Raw genomic sequence first — 26,129 nt, 5'->3', positions numbered from 1 at the left:
ACAATTATCCCATACTTGGACGATCTCCTCATAAAGGCGAGGTCCAGAGAGCAGTTGCTGATCAGCGTAGCACACTCTCAGGAAGTGTTGCAACAGCACGGCTGGATTCTGAATATCCCAAAGTCGCGGATGATTCCTACGACGCGTCTGCCCTTTCTGGGCATGATTCTGGACACAGATCAGAAAAGGGTGTTTCTCCCGACGGAGAAGGCTCAGGAGCTTGTGACTCTCGTCAGAAACCTCTTAAAACCAAGACAGGTGTCGATGCGTCACTGCACGCGAGTCCTGGGAAAGATGGTGGCGTCATACGAAGCCATTCCCTTCGGCAGGTTCCATGCGAGGATCTTTCAGTGGGATCTGTTGGACAAGTGGTCCGGATCGCATCTTCAGATGCATCGGCTGATCACCCTATCCCCCAGGACCAGGGTGTCTCTTCTGTGGTGGCTGCAGAGTGCTCACCTTCTCGAGGGCCGCAGGTTCGGCATACAGGACTGGGTCCTGGTGACCACGGATGCAAGCCTCCGAGGATGAGGGGCAGTCACTCAGGGAAGAAAACTTCCAAGGGTTGTGGTCAAGTCAGGAGGCTTGTCTGCACATCAATATCCTGGAACTAAGGGCCATATACAACGTCCTGAGTCAAGCGGAGCCTCTGCTTCGCAACCAACCGGTGCTGATTCAGTCAGACAACATCACCGCAGTGGCTCATGTAAACCGCCAGGGCGGCACAAGAAGCAGGATGGCGGAAGCCGCCAGGATTCTTCGTTGGGCGGAGAATCACGTGCAAGCACTGTCAGCAGTGTTCATTCCGGGAATGGACAACTGGGAAGCAGACTTCCTCAGCAGGCACGACCTCCACCCGGGAGAGTGGGGACTTCATCAAGAAGTCTTCACGCAGATTGCAAGTCGGTGGGAACTGCCACAAGTAGACATGATGGCATCCCGCCTCAACAAAAAGCTAAAAAGGTATTGCGCCAGGTCAAGGGACCCTCAGGCGATAGCTGTGGACGCACTAGTAACACCGTGGGTGTTCCAGTCGGTCTATGTATTTCCTCCTCTTCCTCTCATACCCAGGGTACTGAGAATCGTAAGAAAAAGAGGAGTGAGAACAATACTCATTGTTCCGGATTGGCCAAGAAGGACTTGGTACCCGGAACTGCAAGAAATGCTCACAGAGGACCCATGGCCTCTGCCTCTCAGACAGGACCTGTTGCAACAGGGGCCCTGTCTGTTCCAAGACTTACCGCGGCTGCGTTTGACGGCATGGCGGTTGAACGCCGGATCCTAACGGAAAAAGGCATTCCGGATGAAGTTATTCCTACGCTGATAAAGGCTAGGAAGGACGTGACAGCAAGACACTATCACCGTATATGGCGAAAATATGTTGCTTGGTGTGAGGCCAGGAAGGCCCCAACAGAGGAATTCCAGCTGGGCCGGTTCCTGCACTTCCTACAGTCAGGAGAGACTATGGGCTTAAAATTGGGGTCCATAAAGGTCCAGATTTCGGCCCTATCCATTTTCTTTCAAAAAGAACTGGCTTCACTTCCTGAGGTCCAGACGTTTGTGAAGGGAGTGCTGCATATTCAGCCCCCTTTTGTGCCACCAGTGGCACCTTGGGATCTTAACGTGGTGTTGAGTTTCCTGAAATCTCACTGGTTTGAGCCACTTATGACCGTGGAGCTAAAGTATCTCACGTGGAAAGTGGTCATGCTATTGGCCTTAGCTTCGGCTAGGCGTGTGTCAGAATTGGCGGCTTTGTCATGTAAAAGCCCCTGTCTGGTTTTCCATATGGACAGGGCAGAATTACGGACTCGTCTGCAATTTTTGCCGAAGGTGGTGTCATCTTTTCATTTGAACCAACCTATTGTGGCGCCTGCGGCTACTCTTGACTTGGAGGATTCCAAGTTACTTGATGTAGTCAGGGCTTTGAAGATTTATGTGGCCAGAACGGCTGGAGTCAGGAAAACTGACTCGCTGTTTATCCTGTATGCCATCCAACAAGCTGGGTGCTCCTGCTTCAAAGCAGACTATTGCTCGCTGGATCTGTAACACGATTCAGCAGGCTCATTCTGCGGCTGGATTGCCGCATCCAAAATCAGTAAAAGCCCATTCCACAAGGAAAGTGGGCTCTTCTTGGGCGGCTGCCCGAGGGGTCTTGGCATTACAGCTTTGCCGAGCAGCTACTTGGTCGGGTTCAAACACTTTTGCAAAGTTCTACAAGTTTGATACCCTGGCTGAGGAGGACCTTGCGTTTGCTCATTCGGTGCTGTAGAGTCATCCGCACTCTCCCGCCCGTTTGGGAGCTTTGGTATAATCCCCATGGTCCTTACGGAGTCCCCAGCATCCACTAGGACGTTAGAGAAAATAAGATTTTACTCACCGGTAAATCTATTTCTCGTAGTCCGTAGTGGATGCTGGGCGCCCGTCCCAAGTGCGGACTTCTTCTGCAATACTTGTATATAGTTATTGCTTACATAAGGGTTATGTTATGGTTGCATCAGGGTTGATCTGATGCTCCGTTGTTGTTCATACTGTTAACTGGGTATGTTATCACAAGGTATACGGTGTGGCTGGTATGAGTCTTACCCTGGATTCCAAAATCCTTTCCTTGTAATGTCAGCTCTTCCGGGCACAGTTTCCTTAACTGAGGTCTGGAGGAGCCAGTGCACACCAGTAGTCCTAATTCTTTCTTAGAGTGCCCTGTCTCCTGCGGAGCCCGTCTATTCCCCATGGTCCTTACGGAGTCCCCAGCATCCACTACGGACTACGAGAAATAGATTTACCGGTGAGTAAAATCTTATTTTTCACATCAAAGAAAGATATTGTTTCTCTTCAGAGATCCAAAATGCATATAAAAGCCCCCCCAAAAAATTATGGAATAATAACAGTCCAGAATGGTATATATAAAAAAAAAAGGGGGGTTTATTTTTTTACAGACAAAAAAAACAAAAAACTATAGTTGGGGGACAAGATGTACAGAGTTTACAAAAATACATAAAAACAGAGAGCTAAAAAGATGTTAACTATGCTGGCTAGAAAAAGCAGAGGCAGCAAAAAATCCAAAATCAATTAAATGGAACCTGGACCATTAGAAAGTGATTAATAATCAGTTACCTCGGTAGGTACAAGTTGTATCGGCAGTTTCACAGAGTCCCAGATGTTTTGTCAACACGTTTCGGCTCTTTATTAGAGCCTTTTTCAAGACATGTCTAATGGTCCGGGTTCCATTTAATTGTTTTTGGATTTTCTGCTGCCTCTGCTTTTTCTAGCCAGCATATTCAACATCTTTTTGGCGCTCTGTTTTTATGTATTTTTGTAAATTTTGTACACATTGTCCCCCAACTATGGTTTTTTTTTATATGTCCGTATAAAATAAACCCCTTTTTCTCTAGCATCCATAAGGGATATTGGGGACACATTAGTATGATGGGTATAGACTGGGTCCAAAGGAGCCAGTGCACTTTCAATTTTTTCCACTGGGTGTGCTGGCTCCTCCCCTCTATGCCCCCTCCCACACGCAGTTTAGAAAAAAGTGCCCTCAGGAGAGGATGCACACTCCGCAAGCTCCAGAGTTTTTCTTCATTTTATTTGAATCTTTTGTTTATTTCGGTATGCTGTTTGGGCAACAGCATACCTGCACCGTGGGAGTTAATGAGGGGACGTTCACCGGCCTCCTGTGGTGCAGAGCGGGGCACTGCGCCTTGGCTGTCGCAACCGCAGCACGCTGCACACCCCTAACATAGCCTGAATGTGATCGTCGGCGGTGAGTACACACCGGGGCCCTGCTAGGGGGGTCCCGCGGTTCTTGGTGCGGCAGCAGCGTGGGTGAGGCATACGGGTCCCTCCTGGGGGGGATCTGCTTTAGCCCCTGTGTGAGACTGGCAACCGATGTCTGTACCTAGCATTCATGTATAGCTACAGCAGGTTTAGGAGACAGAGCCAGTATAAATGATAATATAGGTAGCTCCGGTGCCATTATGGGGGGCGGGCTCAGCTGCATTTTGGCGCCCTCCTCTGTATAAGCAGCAGCAGCCTTACACAGCTGTTCCAGACTGTCAAACGCTGGATCACTGGTACAGGGTGTTTAGTTAGGTGGAGAGCCACTCTTTTGTGCACAGATTAATTCCTCTGAGGGATTTACATTGTAAAAACAGTTCTCACTGTTAGATTAAAACGCTGGCAACCTCACTGGGGCTCTGCAGCGTGGTCTGTGCTGAGTCCTCTTATTTGTGTCTCCTCTCACATGCAATAGGGCAGGCTTGCATTGTTATCTTTCTGTTGTATGTGTACTGTGTGTTTTCATAATGGTAAAACAAACGTTATGCAGTGTGTCATACCAGATTTTCCCCTATCTCATCTGATTCCATATCATGTGAGCAGTGTAGTCAATACTCACAAAATGCTGAGGACAATGAGGGGTAGAGTCATGAGCCCACCTGGCTGGGAGCTGTCAAAACTATGATGTCTGATATGTCATCCCAGCTCACTGCCAATGCCAATAAAACACAAGAACTGCAAAAAACAGTAGCAGATCTAGCTGCCAGGGCTGATGACACCCCCTCCCCCCTTCTCTACTGCAGGTCCACATAAACGTGCTTTACCTGCACATGTATCAGATTCTGATGATGATGATGTACAGGATGATTGGGACGGTGTGGATCCCTTAAGTGAGGATTCCACTCCTACACAGACTATTGAACCCCTCATTTTAGCTAGCTATAAGGGATGTGCTAAAGATCCCCCTAGAGGACGCTGCAAATCAGCAGTCGTATTTCCTCCCTCAAGACAAACTGACTGTCACATTTCCTGATTCTAAAGAATTGGGTTATTTATTTAAGATAACCTGGAAGAATCCAGATAAGAAATATCAGGTGTCAAAACGGTTTTTGCATACATTCCCCTTTGCCCCTTAGGGTAGAAAGTTCTGGGAAGAATCTCCGGCTGTAGACGTCTCAGTCTCTCTCCTCTCTAAGAAGGTGATACTCCCAGCTTTGGGCTCCTTTATGGTAAAGGACCCGGGGGATAGGAAAATTGAGGCTACACTGAAATCTATTTACATTGCTGCAGCTGTGTCTCAAAGACCGGTTATTGCAGGTTGCTGGATGACACATGCAATTCACTCCTGGGCTACTCAAATTTAGGAGGGTCTCTCGGGTGACATGACCCTAGTTACTACGGTGACTTTCCTAAAACACATTCAAGACACGGCAAGAGTCCTTTGTGACTCTCTAAAGAGATTGGCAATATTAATGCTAGGACCACTGCTATGGCTGTGTCAGCACGCAGAGCCATGTGCTTGCATCGGTGGATTACAGATGCTGACTTCAAACGCAATGTGGAATCTCTTTCCTTTACAGGTGAATGACTTTTCAGAGGCGAATTGGATGCATGGATCTCCAAAGCTACTGCTGGCAAATCCGCGTTTCTTCCTTCCGGGGCTCCGCCTGCTAGATGGACTTACCTGGGACCGTCTACTCAGTCCTTTCCGTCCACCAGATTTCGATCTAGAGCCAGAGGTGCATCAAATACAGCTAGAGGCACCAGAGGTAAACCTAAGAAACCAGCTGTTGCCGGCTCTCAAAAACAGAGCACCAGTTCAGCTTCAGCAAAAACCTCAGCATGCGGTGCCCATCCACCCCGGGAGGATCTCTAGTTGGGAGCCCGCTACGTCACTTCAGCCACATCTGGGGAAGTTCCTGCCTGGACGCCTGGGTAAGTGGAATTTCGGCCTTGCAACTGTGCCAGGCCCGCTACCTGCTCATTCTGGAAGCTTTGAGACATCTCCATCGTACTAATGTGTCCCCACTATCCCTAATGGATGCTAGAGACAATAAGTTTTTAAATACCTACCGGTAAATCCTTTTCTCGTAATCCATAAGGGATATTGGGCACCCGCCTATGTGCGGTGACTTTCTGCAGGTTCTCTGTTAGGTGTTCAGCCGTTGCTGTTTATTTTGCCAGATGTTGATGGCCCGGTTATGTTCTGGTGTGCTGTTTTATAAATCTCATCACGCTGTATAAATCTCATCTCCGGCTGTAGACGTCTCAGTCTCTCTCCTCTCTAAGAAGGTGATACTCCCAGCTTTGGGCTCCTTTATGGTAAAGGACCCGGGGGATAGGAAAATTGAGGCTACACTGAAATCTATTTACATTGCTGCAGCTGTGTCTCAAAGACCGGTTATTGCAGGTTGCTGGATGACACATGCAATTCACTCCTGGGCTACTCAAATTTAGGAGGGTCTCTCGGGTGACATGACCCTAGTTACTACGGTGACTTTCCTAAAACACATTCAAGACACGGCAAGAGTCCTTTGTGACTCTCTAAAGAGATTGGCAATATTAATGCTAGGACCACTGCTATGGCTGTGTCAGCACGCAGAGCCATGTGCTTGCATCGGTGGATTACAGATGCTGACTTCAAACGCAATGTGGAATCTCTTCCCTTTACAGGTGAATGACTTTTCAGAGGCGAATTGGATGCATGGATCTCCAAAGCTACTGCTGGCAAATCCGCGTTTCTTCCTTCCGGGGCTCCGCCTGCTAGATGGACTTACCTGGGACCGTCTACTCAGTCCTTTCCGTCCACCAGATTTCGATCTAGAGCCAGAGGTGCATCAAATACAGCTAGAGGCACCAGGGGTAAACCTAAGAAACCAGCCGTTGCCGGCTCTCAAAAACAGAGCACCAGTTCAGCTTCAGCAAAAACCTCAGCATGCGGTGCCCATCCACCCCGGGAGGATCTCTAGTTGGGAGCCCGCTACGTCACTTCAGCCACATCTGGGGAAGTTCCTGCCTGGACGCCTGGGTAAGGGACCTTATTTCTCAGGGTTACAAGCTGGAGTTCGATGGTGCTCCTCCCCAATGATTTTTCAAATTAAGCTTACTAGTTTTGGAAAATATGCGTGTTACGCTACTACAGGTTATCACAAAGTTAGTCCTGTCCCAAGTCATTGTTCCAGTTCCCCTGCAACAGCAAGGGCAAGGTTACTACTCCAGTGTGTTCGTTGTGCCAAAACCAGACGGGTCTGTGAGGCGGATTTTGAACCTGAAGTATTGAATCCTTACCTAAAGATTTTCTAATTCAAGATGGAATCTTTAAGAGCAGTGATCGCAGGCCTGAAACGTCAGGAAATCCTAGTGTCCCTGGATATCGAGGACGCCTACCTTCATATCCCAATTTGGCCTCCTCATCAGGCCTATCTGAGATGGTCCCTGCTGAATGGTCACTACCAGTTCCAGGCGTTACCCTTTGGCCTGTGTACAGCTCCAAGAGTGTTCACAAAGGTGATGGTGGAAATGATGTTCCAGCTCAGGGTCCAGGGAGGGGGTCAACGTGGTCCCTTACCTGGACGATCTCCTGATAAAGGCGAGATCCAGGGAGCTCCATATAGATCGCACTATACACCTTCTGTCACACCACGGGTGGATCCTCAATTTACAGAAGTCCCACCTGGAGCCATCTCAGCGGTTTCTGTTTCTGGGAATGCTACTGGATACTGTAGCGCAGAAAGTGTTCCTCCCAGAGCACAAAGTGAGAACTCTCCTGGAAATGGTTCGCATGGTTCTCCGACCGACTCGGGTTTCCATTCATCTTTGCTTAAGATTATTGGGAAAGATGGTAGACTCGTACGAGGCCATTCAGTATGGACGGTTCCATGCCAGACCCTTTCAACTGGACATCCTGAACAAGTGGTCCAGTTCCCATCTTCAGATGATTCAACTGTCACCCCCGGGCCAGGATTTCACTCCTGTGGTGGTTGCAGTTTTCCAATCTCCAAGAAGGTCAATGCTTCGGAATTCAGGATTGGATTGTCCTCACGACCGATGCGAGGATGGGGAACTGTCACCCAAGTGGTGCAGTTGCAAGGCAGGTGGTCTCCTCATGACCGATGCGAGGATGGGGAGCTGTCACACAAGGGGTGCAGTTCCAAGGCAGGTAGTCTGCCCTACTTCCGATCAACATCCTGGAACTTCGGGCTATCTACAATGCCCTGATTCAGGCCTCTTTTCTGCTCTGGGATCAAGCAATCCAGGTACAGTCGGACAACGCCTCGGCTGTGGCGTACATCAGTCAACAAGGAGGGACAAAAAGCAGGGCTTGTATGAGAGAAGTATCAAGAATAGTCCTATAGCCGGAAAGAAATGCAATGGCTTTGTCCGCAATCTTCATTCTAGGCTAGGAGTAGACAACTGGGAAGCGGACTTCCTAAATCGCCACGATCTCCACCCAGGGGAGTGGGGCCTACACCCTCAAATGTTTCAGTTGATCATCGACCGGTGGGGTTGCCCCAAGATCGACATGATGGCGTCTCGCCTCAACAAGAAACTTTGCTCCTATTGCTCGTGAACCAGAGACCCTCAGGCGTGCGCCGTGGATGCACTGATATCCCCTTGGCCTTACTGGCTGGTCTACATATTTCCTCTGATTCCGTTGATCCCGAAAGTGCTCAAGAGGATCCGGCATCAAGGAGTACAAGCAATTCTGCTTGCCCCGGAGAGCGTGGTACGCGGATTCTCTGGACATGTCCGTCGAAGACCCTTGGCCTCTACCACTCAGAAGAGATCTTCAACAAGGACTGTTCATCTACCCGGACTTACGGCGTCTTCGTTTGACGGCATGGACGTTGAGTGGAACATCCTAGCTCACAAGGGCCTTTCCAAGAAGGTTATTGCACCCATGGTTCAGGACAGGAAACCTGTGATGACAACACACTATCATCATATCTGGAGGAGATATGTCTCTTGGTGCGAGGAACGCACGTATCCGCCTGCAGTGTTTCACTTGTGACGTTTCCTAAGTTTCCTGCATGCTGGTGTGGATAATGGCTTACGTTTGAGTTCCGTTAAGGTCCAGATTTCCACTCTCTCCATTTTCTTTCAGAATAAATTGGCAGTGTTGCCAGAAGTACAGACCTTCTTGCAAGGAGTACTCCATATACAACCTCCCTTTGTGCCGCCTACGGCACCCTGGGATGTGGATGTAGTGTTGAAATTTCTACAGTCCTCCTGGTTTGAACCCCTGTTGACGGTAGAAGACAAGTACCTCACGTGGAAGACGATGTTGCTGGCCCTGTCTTCTGCTAGATGCGTCTCAGAATTGGGGGCCTTTTTATATAAAAGTCCGTATTTGGGGGGTCATTCCGACCCAATCATCGCTGCAGTTTATCGCAGCGCAGCGATCTGGTCGGATCTACGCATGCGCCGGCGCATGTTGGACGGCCGAAGGCCGTTGTACTGTAGCGATCGCCTCTGCCTGATTGACAGGCAGAGGCGGTCACTGGGCGGTAGGGGGCTAGACGGCAGCATTAAGCCGCCATTTAGGGGTGGGGGGGGCGGGCCGCGGTGGCTGCGTGACGTCAAATGCAGCCGCTCCGACCCGGGGCAGCGAAGAGGTTCTCCCGGCCAACCGCCGAAGCTGCGCTGGTCGGGTGTAACTCCTGAAATGCAAAATCATCGCCGCTGTGCGATGCTTTTGCACTTCTGTGGGGGGGGGGGGAGGGGCGACACTGACATGCGGGGCGGACTAGCCCTGTGCTGGGCGTCCCCCCGCATGTCTGAGTACCTGATCGTAGCTGTGCTAAATTTAGCACAGCTACGATCAACTCGGAATCACCCCCTTGGTCTTTTACGAGGACAGAGCGGAGCTTCGGACTAGACAGCAGTTCCTGCCGAAAGTTGTTTGGTCTGAATCAACCTATTGTGATTCCTTCCTGTCCTGACTCTTCTGCTCCTCCGGATACACTGGATGCTGTGCGTGCCTTGAAGATCAGAAAAACTGATTCCTGGTTTGTGCTTTATGATGTGCAGAAAAAGGGTTGTCCTGCTTCCAAGCAGTCCATTGCTCATTGGATTCGTGTTACTATCCAACAGGACTATGTATTGGCAACTTTACCTGCTCCTAAGTCTCTAAAGGCACTCTACTAGATCGGTGGGCTCTTCCTGGGCGGCTGCCCGTGGAATTTCGGCCTTGCAACTGTGCCAGGCCCGCTACCTGCTCATTCTGGAAGCTTTGAGACATCTCCATCGTACTAATGTGTCCCCACTATCCCTAATGGATGCTAGAGACAATAAGTTTTTAAATACCTACCGGTAAATCCTTTTCACGTAATCCATAAGGGATATTGGGCACCCGCCTATGTGCGGTGACTTTCTGCAGGTTCTCTGTTAGGTGTTCAGCCGTTGCTGTTTATTTTGCCAGATGTTGATGGCCCGGTTATGTTCTGGTGTGCTGTTTTATAAATCTCATCACGCTTCTCGTTATGTTCCTTCTCTCAAGTATGTAATTTCACCTTCGGGCACTGTTTTGCCTTTAACTGCCTGTGGGAGGGGGCAGAGGGGAGGAGCCAGCACACCCAGTGGAAGAAATTTAAAGTGCACTGGCTCCTTTGGACCCCGTCTATACCATCGTATTAATGTGTTCCCAATATCCCTTATGGACTACGAGAAAAGGATTTACCAGTAGGCATTTAAAATCCTATTTTTTATATGTACAATTTTGGACTGATGTTATTCCACAATTTTTTGGGAGGCTTTTATATGCATTTTGGATCTCTGAGGAGAAACAATATTTTTATTTGATGTGAAAACTAAAGAAACCCAGATAGTAACTACGAATTTTTTATTCCTGTGAGTATTGTACGCAAAATCCATATCTGTTCTATATCATGCAAAGGATACCTTGATATACAGATTCCCTCTATTCTTTATACAATACTACACATTTGATATCATTCATTTTATCTCTTATACATGGTACGCACATACGCCGAAAATCTGGAGAAAGAATGTATCATATGGTAAAAATCAAAGAAACCCAGATAGGAGTAAAAAGTCTACTATTTCAGTGAGTGTGGTACGGAAGAATTTTTGTTAACCAGCAACACCTTAAAGAAACCTTGATGTGTATATTCACACTATAATTGATGTTGGTTATGGTAAGCCACTGATTGTGAAAGATTATGGTGAAGGGTCTATCATCACATATAAAGAAACCTTTATATACACAGTTATTTTTTATACTGCAAGTTGGGTACGCTCTATTCTATAGGAATTGGACAAATCTGTTACAGCAGAAATTTGATCATAAAGACAATATTACACATTGGATTTTTTATTATCATTCTTTTACATGACCTGTGGACATTCCAAACGAGTAAAAAGCACACAGACAACAAAGTTCACCACTAGAGGAACGTGTTTTATTAATTCATTTTTTTCACAGTCATATTTTTATTTGATTTGTGATATAGATATATATTTTTTTTTTAGGTGTGTAGCGCCCGTGATTGCGCCATTTCCTCATACCACATTTGCACAGGTTGGTCCAACTAGTAGGGAAAAATCACACCTGCTTGATTTTTTCAAAGTCGACCCTATAACTCCAACTGGAAGAATGTCATGTCTCCTGATGACACTAAAAACCACTGAGGCATTGTCAACCTACCTTCAGCTAACATTGTTGACTGACTAATACAATGTCAAGTATTTCTATTCAGCTTGATTTATATAATTAAACTAATGAAGTCATCAAATCTATTATAACCTATTACTATTTGTAATACACTGGGCTTTTTTTAATGAACTACCTTGCTTTAAAATTATTTTTAACTATGAGCCCATTATCCTCCCTGTCTGAAATTTTGACAAACATTTAACATAAGTATAGACTATTTCCTGATTATTATTTTTTATTACTTTTTTTTTTTTTTTTTTTGACGCACTTTTTGAGATCATAATGATCAAAAAAATGTCAGTTTGAATTTGGAAAGGGCATAAAAAACACTGTAAAATGACACCACTCCCACTTCTCTAGCTTAATTAGGAGAGCTGCTATAGTGATTTGAAAATATGCTGGTAGTGTGTTTTCGACAGGTTTTTTTTAAAACTTTACATAGCCATAATTTGGAAACGGCATGAGATATTTAAATACAATTTAGTATGTATTTTACACTACATATATACTCTCCATATACCAAATTTTACTAAAATCTGAGCTGGGGAGGTAAAAAATGTATTTACATTTATTTATCTAGCTCCAGCATATTCCGTTTACAGCTGGGAACAAAACCGTCCTAAAAATAGACCGTTTAATAATACCCCTTTTCCACTAGCTTTTTTAAACACTGGTAAATGCGCAGGGGCGCGCATTTACCCGTGTTTTTCCCTAGTGGAAACGGGTCCCCCGGCAAATTCCCGGATCAAGTGATCCGGCAATCCTACCCTGATAGCTAGCCGGGTTGAACACGTGTTCAACCCGGCTAGCTGTCACAGTGCATAGGGAGGGCGGCGCTGGAAGATCATGTGATCTCCCAGCGCCGCCCCTGCCGCGTCACTATTGCCGGGTTGGTGAGCGCTGTCTGCAGGGGGCTATAGCACGGGTCGCAGCCGTGTCGGGCGACCCGTGCTACGCTAGTGGAAAAGGGGTATAACACACAGAGGTAAGAGGGTCGGGCTCAAGTTTACAATCTTTAGCGAAATAGGAATTTGATACATAAGGGTAAATGTTGCATAGAAGTATAATAATGAATATACACTTTAGTTAAAAGGTAATTTTTGCCCATTTTATCTCTCTCCCCCTTTTGGACTAACTACTGTTACAGGAACTCAAGAGCAGATATTCACTTTATAATTACAGTATATACTGGGAACCTTTTGTGTCATTATTTTTTTGTATGCTTTAATGTTACTTTGATTTTAATTTTTTCTCTGACGTCCTAGTGGATGCTGGGAACTCCGTAAGGACCATGGGGAATAGACGGGCTCCGCAGGAGACTGGGCACTCTAAAAGAAAGATTAGGTACTATCTGGTGTGCACTGGCTCCTCCCTCTATGCCCCTCCTCCAGACCTCAGTTAGATTTCTGTGCCCGGCCGAGCTGGATGCACACTAGGGGCTCTCCTGAGCTCCAAGAAAGAAAGTATATGTTAGGTTTTTTTATTTTACAGTGAGACCTGCTGGCAACAGGCTCACTGCAACGAGGGACTAAGGGGAGAAGAAGCGAACCTACCTGCTTGCAGCTAGCTTGGGCTTCTTAGGCTACTGGACACCATTAGCTCCAGAGGGATCGACCGCAGGACCCGTCCTTGGTGTTCGTTCCCGGAGCTGCGCCGCCGTCCCCCTTACAGAGCCAGAAGCATGAAGATGGTCCGGAAAATCGGCGGCAGAAGACTTCAGTCTTCACCAAGGTAGCGCACAGCACTGCAGCTGTGCGCCATTGCTCCTCATACACACTTCACACTCCGGTCACTGAGGGTGCAGGGCGCTGGGGGGGGCGCCCTGAGCAGCAATAAAAACACCTTGGCTGGCAAAATAATCACAATATATAGCCCCAGAGGCTATATATGTGATAATTACCCCTGCCAGAATCCATAAAAAAGCTGGAGAAAAGTCAGCGAAAAAGGGGCGGAGCTATCTCCCTCGGCACACTGGCGCCATTTTCTCTTCACAGTGTAGCTGGAAGACAGCTCCCCAGGCTCTCCCCTGTAGTTTTCAGGCTCAAAGGGTTAAAAAGAGAGGGGGGGCACTAAATTTAGGCGCAATATTGTTTATACAAGCAGCTATTGGGGAAAATTCACTCAGTGATAGTGTTTATCCCTACATTATATAGCGCTCTGGTGTGTGCTGGCATACTCTCTCTCTGTCTCCCCAAAGGGCTGTGTGGGGTCCTGTCCTCAGTCAGAGCATTCCCTGTGTGTGTGCGTTATGTCGGTACGGCTGTGTCGACATGTTTGATGAGGAGGCTTATGTGGAGGCGGCGCAGATGCCGATAAATGGGATGTCGCCCCCTGTGGGCCGACACCAGAGTGGATGGATAGGTGGAAGGTATTAACCGACAGTGTCAACTCCTTACATAAAAGGCTGGATGACGTAACAGCTATGGGACAGCCGGCTTCTCAGCCCGCACCTGCCCAGGCGTCTCAAAGGCCATCAGGGGCTCAAAAACGCCCGCTCCCTCAGATGGCAGACACAGATGTCGACACGGAGTCTGACTCCAGTGTCGACGAGGTTGAGACATATACACAATCCACTAGGAACATCCGTTACATGATCCCGGCAATAAAAAATGTGTTACACATTTCTGACATTAACCCAAGTACCACTAAAAAAAGGGTTTTAGGTGTGGGGAGAAAAAGCAGGCAGTGTTTTGTTCCCCCATCAAATGAGTGAATGAAGTGTGAAAAAGCGTGGGTTCCCCCGATAAGAAACTGGTAATTTCTAAAAAGTTACTGATGGCGTACCCTTTCCCGCCAGAGGATAAGTTACGCTGGGAGATATCCCCTAGGGTGGATAAGGCGCTCACACGTTTGTCAAAAAAGGTGGCACTGCCGTCTTAGGATACGGCCACTTTGAAGGTACCTGCTGATAAATAGCAGGAGGCTATCCTGAAGTCTGTATTTACACACTCAGGTACTAGACTGAGACCTGCAGATAGTGCTGCTGCAGCGTGGTCTGTAACCCTGTCAAACAGGGATACTATTTTGCGAACATAAGACGTCGTCTTATATATGAGGGATGCACAGAGGGATATTTTGCCGGCTGGCATCCAAAATTAATGCAATGTCCATTCTGTCAGGAGGGTATTAGAGACCCGACACTGGACAGGTGATGCTGACTTTAAAAGGCACATAGAGCCTTATAAGGGTGAGGAATTGTTTGGGGATGGTCTCTGGGACCTCGTATCCACAGCAACAGCTGGGAAGAAAATTTTTTACCTCCAGGTTTCCTCACAGACTAAGAAAAGCACTGTATTATCAGGTACAGTCCTTTCGGCTTCAGAAAAGCAAGCGGGTCAAAGGCGCTTCCTTTCTGCACAGAGACGAGGGAAAAGGGAAAAAGCTGCACCAGTCAGCCAGTTCCCAGAATCAAAATTCTTCCCCCGCTTCCTCTGAGTCCACCGCATGATGCGGGGGATCCACAGGCGTAGCCAGGTACGGTGGGGGGCCGCCTCAAAAATGTCAGCGATCAGTGGGCTCGCTCACAGGTGGATCCCTGGATCCTTCAAGTAGTATCTCAGGGGTACAAGCTGGAATTCGAGGCGTCTCCCCCCCGCCGTTTCCTCAAATCTGCCTTGCCGACAACTCCCTCAGGCAGGGAGGCTGTGCTAGAGGCAATTCACAAGCTGTATTTCCAGCAGGTGATAGTCAAGGTGCCCCTACTTCAACAAGGACGGGGTTACTATTCCACACTGTTTGTGGTACCGAAACCGGACGGTTCGGTGAGACCCGTTTTAAATTTGAAACCCTTGAACACATACATAAAAAAATTCAAGTTCAAGATGGAATCGCTCAGGGCAGTTATTGCAAGCCTGGAGGAGGGGGATTAAATGGTATCCCTGGACATCAAGGATGCTAACCTACATGTCCCCATTTACCATCCTCACCAGGAGTACCTCAGATTTGTGGTACAGGATTGCCATTACCAATTCCAAACACTGCCGTTTGGATTGTCCACGGCACCGAGGGTCTTTACCAAGGTAATAGCAGAAATGATGATACTCCTTCGAAAAAAGGGAGTTTTAATTATCCCGTACTTGGTCGATCTCCTTATAAAGGCGAGGTCCAAGGAGCAGTTGTTGGTCGGAGTAGCACTATCTCGGGAAGTGCTACAACAGCACGGATGGATTCTATACATTCCAAAGTCGCAGCTGGTTCCTACCACACGCCTACTGTTCCTGGGGATGGTTCTGGACACAGAACAGAAAAAAGTGTTTCTCCCGCAGGAGAAAGCCAAGGAGCTGTCATCTCTAGTCAGAGACCTCCTGAAACCAAAACAGGTATCGGTGCATCACTGCACACGAGTCCTGGGAAAAATGGTAGCTTCTTACGAAGCAAAATTCCATTCGGCAGGTTCGATACAAGAACCTTTTAGTGGGACCTCTTGGACAAGTGGTCGGGATCGCATCTTCAGATGCATCGGCTGATACCCTGGTCCTTGGAGACAGGGTTATCTCTACTGTGGTGGCTGCAGAGTGCTCATCTTCAAGAGGGCCGCAGATTCGGCATACAGGACTGGGTCCTGGTAACCACGGATGCCAGCCTTCGAGGCTGGGGGGCAGTCACACAGGGAAGAAATTTCCAAGGACTTTGGTCAAGTCAGGAGTCGTCCCTACACATAAATATTCTGGAACTGAGGGCCATTTACAATGCCCTAAGTCTGGCAAGGCCTCTGCTTCAAAACCAGCCGGTACTGATCCAATCAGACAACATCACGGCAGTCGCCCATGTAAACCGACAGGGCGGCACAAGAAGCTGGATGGCGATGGCAGAAGCCACAAGGATTCTCCGATGGGCGGAAAATCACGTCTTAGCACTGTCAGCAGTGTTCATTCCGGGAGTGGACAACTGGGAAGCAGACTTCCTCAGCAGACACGACCGACACCCGGGAGAGTGGGGACTTCATCCAGAAGTCTTCCAACTGTTGGTAAACCGTTGGGAAAGGCCACAGGTGGACATGATGGCGTCCCGCCTAAACAAAAAACTAGATATTGCGCCAGGTCAAGGGACCCTCAGGCAATAGCTGTGGACGCTCTAGTGACACCGTGGGTGTACCAATCGGTTTTATGTATTCCCTCCTCTGCCTCTCATACCAAAGGTACTGAGAATAATAAGAAAACGAGGAGTAAGAACGATACTCGTGGTTCCGGATGGGCCAAGAAGAGCTTGGTACCCAGAACTTACAGAAATAATATCAGAGGACCCATGGCCTCTACCGCTCAGACAGGATCTGCTACAGCAGGGGCCCTGTCTGTTCCAAGACTTACCGCGGCTGCGTTGGACGGCATGGCGGTTGAATTCCGGATCCTAAAGCAAAAGGGCATTCCGGAGGAAGTCATTCCTACGCTGATAAAAGCCAGGAAAGAAGTAACCGCAAACCATTATCACCGTATTTGGCGAAAATATGTTGCGTGGTGTGAGGCCAGGAAGGCCCCAACAGAGGAATTTCAGCTGGGTCGTTTTCTGCACTTCCTACAGTCGGGAGTGACTATGGGCCTAAAATTGGGTTCCATTAAGGTCCAGATTTCGGCTCTGTCGATTTTCTTCCAGAAAGAACTGGCTTCACTGCCTGAAGTTCAGACTTTTGTAAAGGGAGTGCTACATATTCAGCCCCCTTTTGTGCCTCCGGTGGCACCGTGGGATCTCAACGTGGTGTTGAGTTTCCTGAAATCACATTGGTTTGAGCCACTTAAAACTGTGGATCTGAAATATCTCACGTGGAAAGTGGTCATGTTATTGGCCTTGGCTTCGGCCAGGCGTGTGTCAGAATTGGCGGCTTTGTCATGTAAAAGCCCTTATCTGATTTTCCATATGGATAGGGCAGAATTGAGGACTCGTCCCCAGTTTCTCCCTAAGGTGGTATCAGCTTTTCACTTGAACCAACCTATTGTAGTGCCTGCGGCTACTAGGGACTTGGAAGATTCCAAGTTTCTGGACGTAGTCAGGGCCTTAAAAATTTATATTTCCAGGACGGCTGGAGTCAGGAAAACTGACTCGTTTTTTATCCTGTATGCACCCAACAAAATAGGTGCCTCTGCTTCTAAGCAGACTATTGCTCGCTGGATTTGTAGCACAATTCAGCTGGCGCATTCTGCGGCTGGATTGCCGCATCCTAAATCAGTAAAAGCCCATTCCACAAGGAAGGTGGGCTCATCTTGGGCGGCTGCCCGAGGGGTCTCGGCTTTACAACTTTGCCGAGCTGCAACTTGGTCAGGGGCAAACACGTTTGCAAAATTCTACAAATTTGATACCCTGGCTGAGGAGGACCTTGCGTTCTCTCATTCGGTGCTGCAGAGTCATCCGCACTCTCCCGCCCGTTTGGGAGCTTTGGTATAATCCCCATGGTCCTTACGGAGTTCCCAGCATCCACTAGGACGTCAAAGAAAATAAGATTTTACTCACCGGTAAATCTATTTCTCGTAGTCCGTAGTGGATGCTGGGCGCCCATCCCAAGTGCGGATTGTCTGCAATATTTGTATATAGTTATTGCCTAACTAAAGGGTTATTGTTGAGCCATCTGTTGAGAGGCTCAGTTATATTTCATACTGTTAACTGGGTATAGTATCACAAGTTATACGGTGTGATTGGTGTGGCTGGTATGAGTCTTACCCGGGATTCAAAATCCTTCCTTATTGTGTCAGCTCTTCCGGGCACAGTATCCTAACTGAGGTCTGGAGGAGGGGCATAGAGGGAGGAGCCAGTGCACACCAGATAGTACCTAATCTTTCTTTTAGAGTGCCCAGTCTCCTGCGGAGCCCGTCTATTCCCCATGGTCTTTACGGAGTTCCCAGCATCCACTACGGACTACGAGAAATAGATTTACCGGTGAGTAAAATCTTATTATTTATTTTTGTTTTTTTAAACTTCACTTAAAACAAATTAAAAACTCCAACAAAGCATATGAGATGAAAGTATTGAATATGCTGATTTTGTGCTTTGTAATACTAAGTGCTGAGCTACATGTGGTATGGGGCCTGATTCATGTTTGTAAGTAAAGCAAAAAAAAGCAAGCAACAGGGCAAAACCATGTTGCAGTGCAGGTGGGGCAGATGTAACGTGCAGAGAGATTTAGATTTGGGTGCGGTGTGTTCAAACTGAAATCTAAATTGCATTGTAAAAATAAAGCTGTCTAACATTTGTGGGCTACACGCAAAAGCTTCTAGTATTTACCCTGCACAGAAAAATATAAAATGTATTTGCTCCCCTTTCATGGCAACATGGTTTGTTCCAGACACAAAGTTACTGTCTTTACTTACAAACTTGAATCAGGCCTATGGACCGCATCATGATCTTTTTGAGGCGACATACTGAACTAATGCACAGGGTGTCCCAACAGCCCTGAGTAGTGATATGAGGTGCCTTGTGCAAGATTGTTGCACCAAGTTTAAGCTTATATGAAAAAGGGTCATACCTCCCACTTTGTTTCTGCAACTTGTAATAATCTCTGTTGCTTTTTCCAGTCTTCCTTGCCCAACTGGACAGTCAATAATATGTACCTGTATCTCTCTTTTGTAGCCATGGATTTCCCAGACCACAGTCGTCGTATACTGCACAGCCTTAGAGACCAGCAGTCCCAGGGTTTCCTTTGTGATTGCCAAGTAACTGTGGGCACTGCCAGATTCCTGGCTCACCGCTCCATCCTGGCCTCATGCAGCCCTTTCTTCAACATGTCGTGTAGGGAGCGGCCGGACACACAAGAGTTCACACTGAACAACCAAATTGTCACCGCTCCAGCCTTCTCTTTACTCCTCAATTTTATGTATTGTGGTCGACTTGGTTTTCAGGAGGCGCCAACTGAAGATGTGTTGGCAGCTGCAAGCTATCTCCATATGGATGAAGTTGTGAGGGTTTGCAAGAAAAGACTCCAAGGCCGAGCACCGGCTGAGGCTGACAGCACTCGCCGAGAGGAAGAAGGTGGTACTGGCTGCTTGGGGGCAGATAATGATGGCGGAGAACGGGAGCATGAGGATTTAGAGGGAGGGCAGTCGGCTGCAAAAAGTATGAAATATGAAGGGCAGGAAACAGCAGGCAATGGCCATAGAGCAGTTGGGAGTGCTGTGTACCATTCGCAAGAAGCTGCAGGTAGCAGTAGTTATCAGAGACAAGATACGGCAGTCAGTGGACAGAAATTGCTTGGAAGTATAAAGTGTCAGGGACTTGAATCATCAGTGAGTGTGCAGAGAGTAACAGTAGGATCTAGGTTTCAGATGAAGGGCATGGCAGAGAGTGGGCAGAGTCTAGCAGGCAGTTCTAGGTTTGAATTGCAAGAAAATGCAGGCAGTAGTGAAGCAGTCACGGGGAGTATGAAGTGTCAGGGGCAACAAGCAACAGTGAGTAGTCAGGAGGTTGCTGGCAGCTCTAGTTTTGAGGTACAGGAGAGGGTAGAGAGTGACGAGATTGCAGAGGTTGTAGTTTGTGCCATGCAGGAAGCAGTAGAAAGTACACTAACACCATCTGCTCAGAGGTTTTCCTCACAGAGTCAAGACAGTGATCCAGTTGTGCAGGGCAATCTTTCCAGAAATTCCCAAAAGAGACAGGAACCAGCAGGTAGCACACAGGGTACTAATGGAGGCTCCAGATATTCTAATCAGGCTGAAGACACTCCTGTCATCAGTAACCAATCATTACCTGCCTCTAGATTCACTTTGCAACCACAAGATGAAGCTGGTACAACTTTGGTGATGTCAGGAACCTCCAGATTATCTCTGCAAACTCAGGAGCCCACTGGCAGCATTTTGACAGGGCAAGGCACTCAAAGATACTCCTTACAGAGTCTAGAATTGCCAGGCAACACACTAGCACAGCCAGGCACATCCAGATATTCCCTACAACATCCCACAGGCAGCATTCAAGGAGGCCCATCTCGCTCCAGATACAGTTTACAAATGCAGGAGCCCACAGGTAGCATGGCTGCACCACCGGGCCCTTCCAGGTTTTTTCTGCAAAACTCAGAGTCTACGAGTAATGCACTGGGACAGCTAGGTACAATGAGGTACTCTCTGAACAGACCTATGTCTCCTGCTGCCAAGATGGAAGAAAGAGAATGCACCAAGTCAGAGTTGACTGTCACCACCACAACTCAGCCAGGCATGGAAACTGCAGCTGCCCCTAGTCCATGTAGCTCCACTGTTAGTGAGGGCCAGCTAGCCCCTGAGGTAGCAGTGAAAATAGAGGCCATTGTAATATCTGATGAGGAGTGTGAGAAGGCAGTTGGTGCTTTTAAAAGGCATGGCTATGAAGAGGAAGAGGAAGAATCTGGATATTTGCCTTACCACATGATTACTGTGCCAGGTGGGCACCACCCAAACTATGGAGGCTTATTACCTCCTTCCATGCACCCAGAGGCAATTTACTTACAGGATTTTGAAGGACACCATGGTTTTCCTCTGTTTCCTGAAGATGTGCCCACTTGTAAGACATGCGGAAAAACATTCTCCTGTTCCTACACTCTTCGTCGGCACGCTACAGTGCACACGCGAGAACGTCCCTATGAGTGCCGTTACTGTTTGCGCAGCTACACTCAAAGTGGAGACTTATACAGACACATCCGCAAGGCACACAGTCAACAGGAGCCGGGTGCCAAAAAACCAAAGGTGGACTTGGAGCCCACACCCCCAAACTTGCCTTAAGTTATAGTGATGTACTGTGGGAGAAGTACCGGTTAGAGCTGTGTCCTTTGTGGACATGGACGATTTCTATTCTCCCTTTTATCCCATGGATTTCTTCTTAATGGTTTTAATTTATTCAACGGTAATGGTCTTTTTTGTAATAGAACAATTGCTCAAAGTCTCCAACTCTTGCTGTAATAACAGCAGCAAAAAAAACAAACAGCTTTCTGTCTGTTAAACAATAAAAACCCTACTGCTATCACTAATCCATTTTAATGACTTTTTAAAAACAAAAATGAACTGCGTGCAGAGGGGATGACATGTACACCAGGCAGTGCTCTGATAGCCTTCTGAAAAATCAGTAATGTATCGGTGAGGTACCACCATCCTGTATCATTAAAAGAGTCTCTTCATGATCAACTCTATGAATGTGTGAGATGATTCAGAAGTAATTTCATGCCTTATCTTGGGTGCCTGAATAGTTTGGGGAGATTGGTTAGCCCTATATGAAATCATATATATGGCTAAAGGAAAGAAACACTTGGTTAAGCAGCTTGTGGAGCTAGTAATCACAAGCTTGAAAGTGAATACATACGATTTACAGGCTACCGTGTTGCCTGATGTCAAGATACCGCCAGTATGCCGGCATTTCACCACCTGTCGAGATACCGGCGTCGGCATTGTGACCGCCGGGATCCCGACAGGCGGTCTCTTGATTGCCTACCCTTGAAAGGCATGCTGTGACTTGTGCTCTTGCATCATGTGGAAATTTGTAGGGTGACCACTTGATAACTATTCCACATAATTGGTTTTACATATACCATATGTTTCTCTGACGTCCTAGTGGATGCTGGGAACTCCGTAAGGACCATGGGGAATAGCGGCTCCGCAGGAGACTGGGCACAAAAGTAAAGCTTTAGGACTACCTGGTGTGCACTGGCTCCTCCCCCTATGACCCTCCTCCAAGCCTCAGTTAGATTTTTGTGCCCGAACGAGAAGGGTGCACACTAGGGGCTCTCCTGAGCTGCTTAGTGAAAAGTTTAGTTTTAGGTTTTTTATTTTCAGTGAGACCTGCTGGCAACAGGCTCACTGCATCGAGGGACTAAGGGGAGAAGAAGCGAACTCACCTGCGTGCAGAGTGGATTGGGCTTCTTAGGCTACTGGACACCATTAGCTCCAGAGGGATCGAACACAGGCCCAGCCATGGAGTCCGGTCCCAGAGCCGCGCCGCCGGCCCCCTTACAGAGCCAGAAGCAAGAAGAGGTCCGGAAAATCGGCGGCAGAAGACATCCTGTCTTCACCAAGGTAGCGCACAGCACTGCAGCTGTGCGCCATTGCTCCTCAGCACACTTCACACTTCGGTCACTGAGGGTGCAGGGCGCTAGGAGGGGGCGCCCTGAGCAGCAATAAAAACACCTTGGCTGGCGAAAATACATCACATATAGCCCCCAGGGCTATATGGATGAATTTTAACCCCTGCCAGATTACTCTGAAAAACGGGAGAAAAGGCCGCCGAGAAAGTGGCGGAGCCTATCTCCTCAGCACACTGGCGCCATTTTCCCTCACAGCTCCGTTGGAGGGAAGCTCCCTGGCTCTCCCCTGCAGTCACTACACTACAGAAAGGGTTAAAAAAGAGAGGGGGCACTAATTAGGCGCAGTATAAACAATACAGCAGCTATAAGGGGAAAAACACTTATATAAGGTTATCCCTGTATATATATAGCGCTCTGGTGTGTGCTGGCAAACTCTCCCTCTGTCTCCCCAAAGGGCTAGTGGGGTCCTGTCCTCTATCAGAGCATTCCCTGTGTGTATGCTGTGTGTCGGTACGTTTGTGTCGACATGTATGAGGAGGAAAATGATGTGGAGGCGGAGCAAATTGCCTGTAATAGGGATGTCACCCCCTAGGGGGTCGACACCTGAGTGGATGAACTGCTGGAAGGAATTACATGACAGTGTCAGCTCTTTACAAAAGACAGTGATTGACATGAGACAGCCGGCTACTCAGCTTGGGCCTGTCCAGACGTCTCATAGGCCGTCAGGGGCTCTAAAGCGCCCGTTACCTCAGATGGCAAATACAGACGCCGACACGGATACTGACTCCAGTGTCGACGGTGAAGAGACAAATATGACTTCCAGTAGGGCCACACGTTACATGATGAAGCAATGTAAAATGTTTTACATATTTCTGATAATACGAGTACCACCAATAGGGGTATTATGTTCGGTGAGGAAAAACTACCTGTAGTTTTCCTGAATCTGAGAAATTAAATGAGGTGTGTGATGAAGCGTGGGTTTCCCCCGATAAAAAAACTGATAATTTCTAAAAAGTTATTGGCATATATCCTTTCCCGCCAGAGGTTAGGGTGCGTTGGGAAACACCCCCTAGGGGGGATAAAGCGCTCACACGCTTGTCAAAACAAGGGCTCTATCCTCTCCTGAGATGGCCGCCCTTAAGGATACTGCGGATAGAAAGCAGGAGGGTATCCTAAAATGTATTTACACACATACTGGTGTTATACTGCGACCAGCAATCGCCTCAGCCTGGATGTGCAGTGCTGGGTTGGCGTGGTCGGATTCCCTGACTGAAAATATTGATACCCTAGATAGGGACAGTATATTATTGCCTGTAGAGCATTTAAAAGATGCATTTCTATATATGGGTGATGCACAGCGGGATATTTGCCGACTGGCATCAAGAGTAAGTGCGCTGTCCATTTCTGCCAGAAGAGGGTTATGGACACGACAGTGGTCAGGTGATGCGGATTCCAAAGGGCATATGGAAGTATTGCCTTATAAAGGGGAGGAGTTATTTGGGGTCGGTCTTTCAGACCTGGTGGCCATGGCAACAGCTGGGAAATCCACGTTTTTACCCCAGGTCGCCTCTCAACATAAGAAGACGCCGTATTATCAGGCGCAGTCCTTTCGTTCCCATAAGGGCACGTGGGCAAAAGGTTCCTCATTTCTGCCCGTGACAGAGGGAGAGGGAAACGGCTGCAGAAATCAGCCAGTTCCCAGGAACAGAAGCCCTCTCCCGCCTCTGCCAAGCCCTCAGCATGACGCTGGGGCTTTACAAGCAGACAGGGAGGCAGTGTTGGAAGCCATTCACAAGCTGTATTCCCAGCAGGTGATAATTAAGGTACCCCTCCTGCAACAGGGAAAGGGGTATTACTCCACACTGTTGTGGTACCGAAGCCGGACGGCTCGGTGAGACCGATTTTAAATCTAAAATCTTTGAACACTTACATACAGAGGTTCAAATTCAAGAGAAGGGGACTACATGGTGTCTCTGGACATCAAGGATGCTTACCTTCATGTCCAAATTTACCCTTCTCACCAAGAGTACCTTAGGTTTGTGGTACAGAACTGTCACTATCAGGAAGGGAGTTTTAGTTATCCCTTACTTGGACGATCTCCTGATAAGGGTAAGATCCTGGGAACAGTTGGAGGTCGGTGTAGCACTATCTCAGGTAGTGTTGCGACAGCACGATTGGATTCTCAATATTCCAAAATCGCAGCTGGTTCCGACGACTCGTCTTCTGTTCCTAGGGATGATTCTGGACACAGTTCAGAAAAAGGTGTTTCTCCCGGAGGAGAGAGCCAGGGAGTTATCCGAGCTAGTCAGGAACCTCCTAAAACCGAGCCAAGTCTCAGTGCATCAATGCACAAGGGTTCTGGGAAAGATGGTAGCTTCCTACGAAGCAAAGCCTTTCGGCAGATTCCACGCAAGAACTTTCCAGTGGGACCTGCTGGACAAATGGTCCGGGTCGCATCTTAAGATGCATCAGCGGATAACCCGGTCACCAAGGACAAGGGTGTCCCTCCTGTGGTGGTTGCAGAGTGCTCATCTTCTAGAGGGCCGCAGAGTCGGCATTCAGGACTGGGTCCTGGTGACCACGGATGCCAGCCTGCGAGGCTGGGGAGCAGTCACACAGGGAAGAAATTTCCAGGGCTTATGGTCAAGCCTGGAGACATCATTTCACATAAATATCCTGGAGCTAAGGGCCATTTACAATGCTCTCAGCTTAGCAAGACCTCTGCTTCAAGGTCAGCCGGTGTTGATCCAGTCGGACAACATCACGGCAGTCACCCATGTAAACAGACAGGGTGGCACAAGAAGCAGTCAATGGCAGAAGCTGCAAGGATTCTTCGCTGGGCGGAAAATCATGGGATAGCACTGTCAGCAGTATTCATTCCGGGAGTGGACAACTGGGAAGCAGACTTCCTCAGCAGCCACGGCCTCCACCCGGGAGAGTGGGGACTTCACCCAGAAGTCTTCCACATGATTGTAAACCATTGGGAAAAACCAAAGGTGGACATGATGGCGTCCCGCCTAAACAAAAAATTGGACAGGTATTGCGCCAGGTCAAGGGACCCTCAGGCAATAGCTGTGGACGCTCTGGTAACACCGTGGGTGTACCAGTCAGTGTATGTGTTCCCTCCTCTTCCTCTCATACCAAAAGTACTGAGAATTATAAGACGGAGGGGAGTAAGAACTATACTCGTGGCTCCGGATTGGCCAAGAAGGACTTGGTACCCGGAACTTCAAGAGATGCTCACGGAGGACCCGTGGCCTCTACCTCTAAGAAGGGACCTGCTCCAGCAAGGACCCTGTCTATTCCGAGACTTACCGCGGCTGCGTTTAACGGCAGGGCGGTTGAACGCCGGATCCTGAAGGAAAAAGGCATTCCGGATGAAGTCATCTCTACCCTGATCAAGCCAGGAAGGATGTAACCGCAAAGCATTATCACCGCATTTGGCGAAAATATGTTGCGGGGTGCGAGGCCAGTAAGGCCCCGATGGAGGAATTTTCAACTAGGTCGATTCCTGCATTTCCTGTAAACAGGAGTGTCTATGTGCCTAAAATTGGGGTCCATTAAGGTTCAAATTTCGGCCCTGTCAATTTTCTTCCAGAAAGAACTAACTTCAGTTCCTGAAGTTCAGACGTTTTGTAAAAGGGGTACTGCATATACAGCCTCCTTTTGTGCCTCCAGTGGCACCTTGGGATCTCAATGTAGTTTTGGGGTTCCTAAAGT

General features: G+C 48.0%; 1 protein-coding gene across 4 annotated transcripts in view; it reads left to right on the top strand.

Annotated features, from left to right (window-relative positions):
* ZBTB3 (zinc finger and BTB domain containing 3) overlaps window positions 1–21,516 on the top strand; it is a 43,425-nt gene extending 21,909 nt beyond the window's left edge. For 3 of the 4 annotated variants that reach the window (XM_063944991.1, XM_063944989.1, XM_063944990.1), the window contains one exon: window positions 19,004–21,516. In XM_063944991.1, coding sequence (XP_063801061.1) covers window positions 19,006–21,117 — 2,112 coding nt within the window. In that variant the 5' untranslated portion in view covers window positions 19,004–19,005 and the 3' untranslated portion in view covers window positions 21,118–21,516. Of the gene's footprint in view, window positions 1–11,265; window positions 11,285–19,003 lie in introns of those variants that run through there. The other variant, XR_010189432.1, reaches the window with a different exon arrangement.
* The last annotated feature ends 4,613 nt before the right edge of the window (window positions 21,517–26,129 follow it).

Source organism: Pseudophryne corroboree, chromosome 11, assembly GCF_028390025.1.
Source record: "Pseudophryne corroboree isolate aPseCor3 chromosome 11, aPseCor3.hap2, whole genome shotgun sequence".
NCBI classification, from domain to species: Eukaryota; Metazoa; Chordata; class Amphibia; order Anura; family Myobatrachidae; genus Pseudophryne; species Pseudophryne corroboree.
This window is presented reverse-complemented; position numbering and strand designations above follow the sequence as displayed.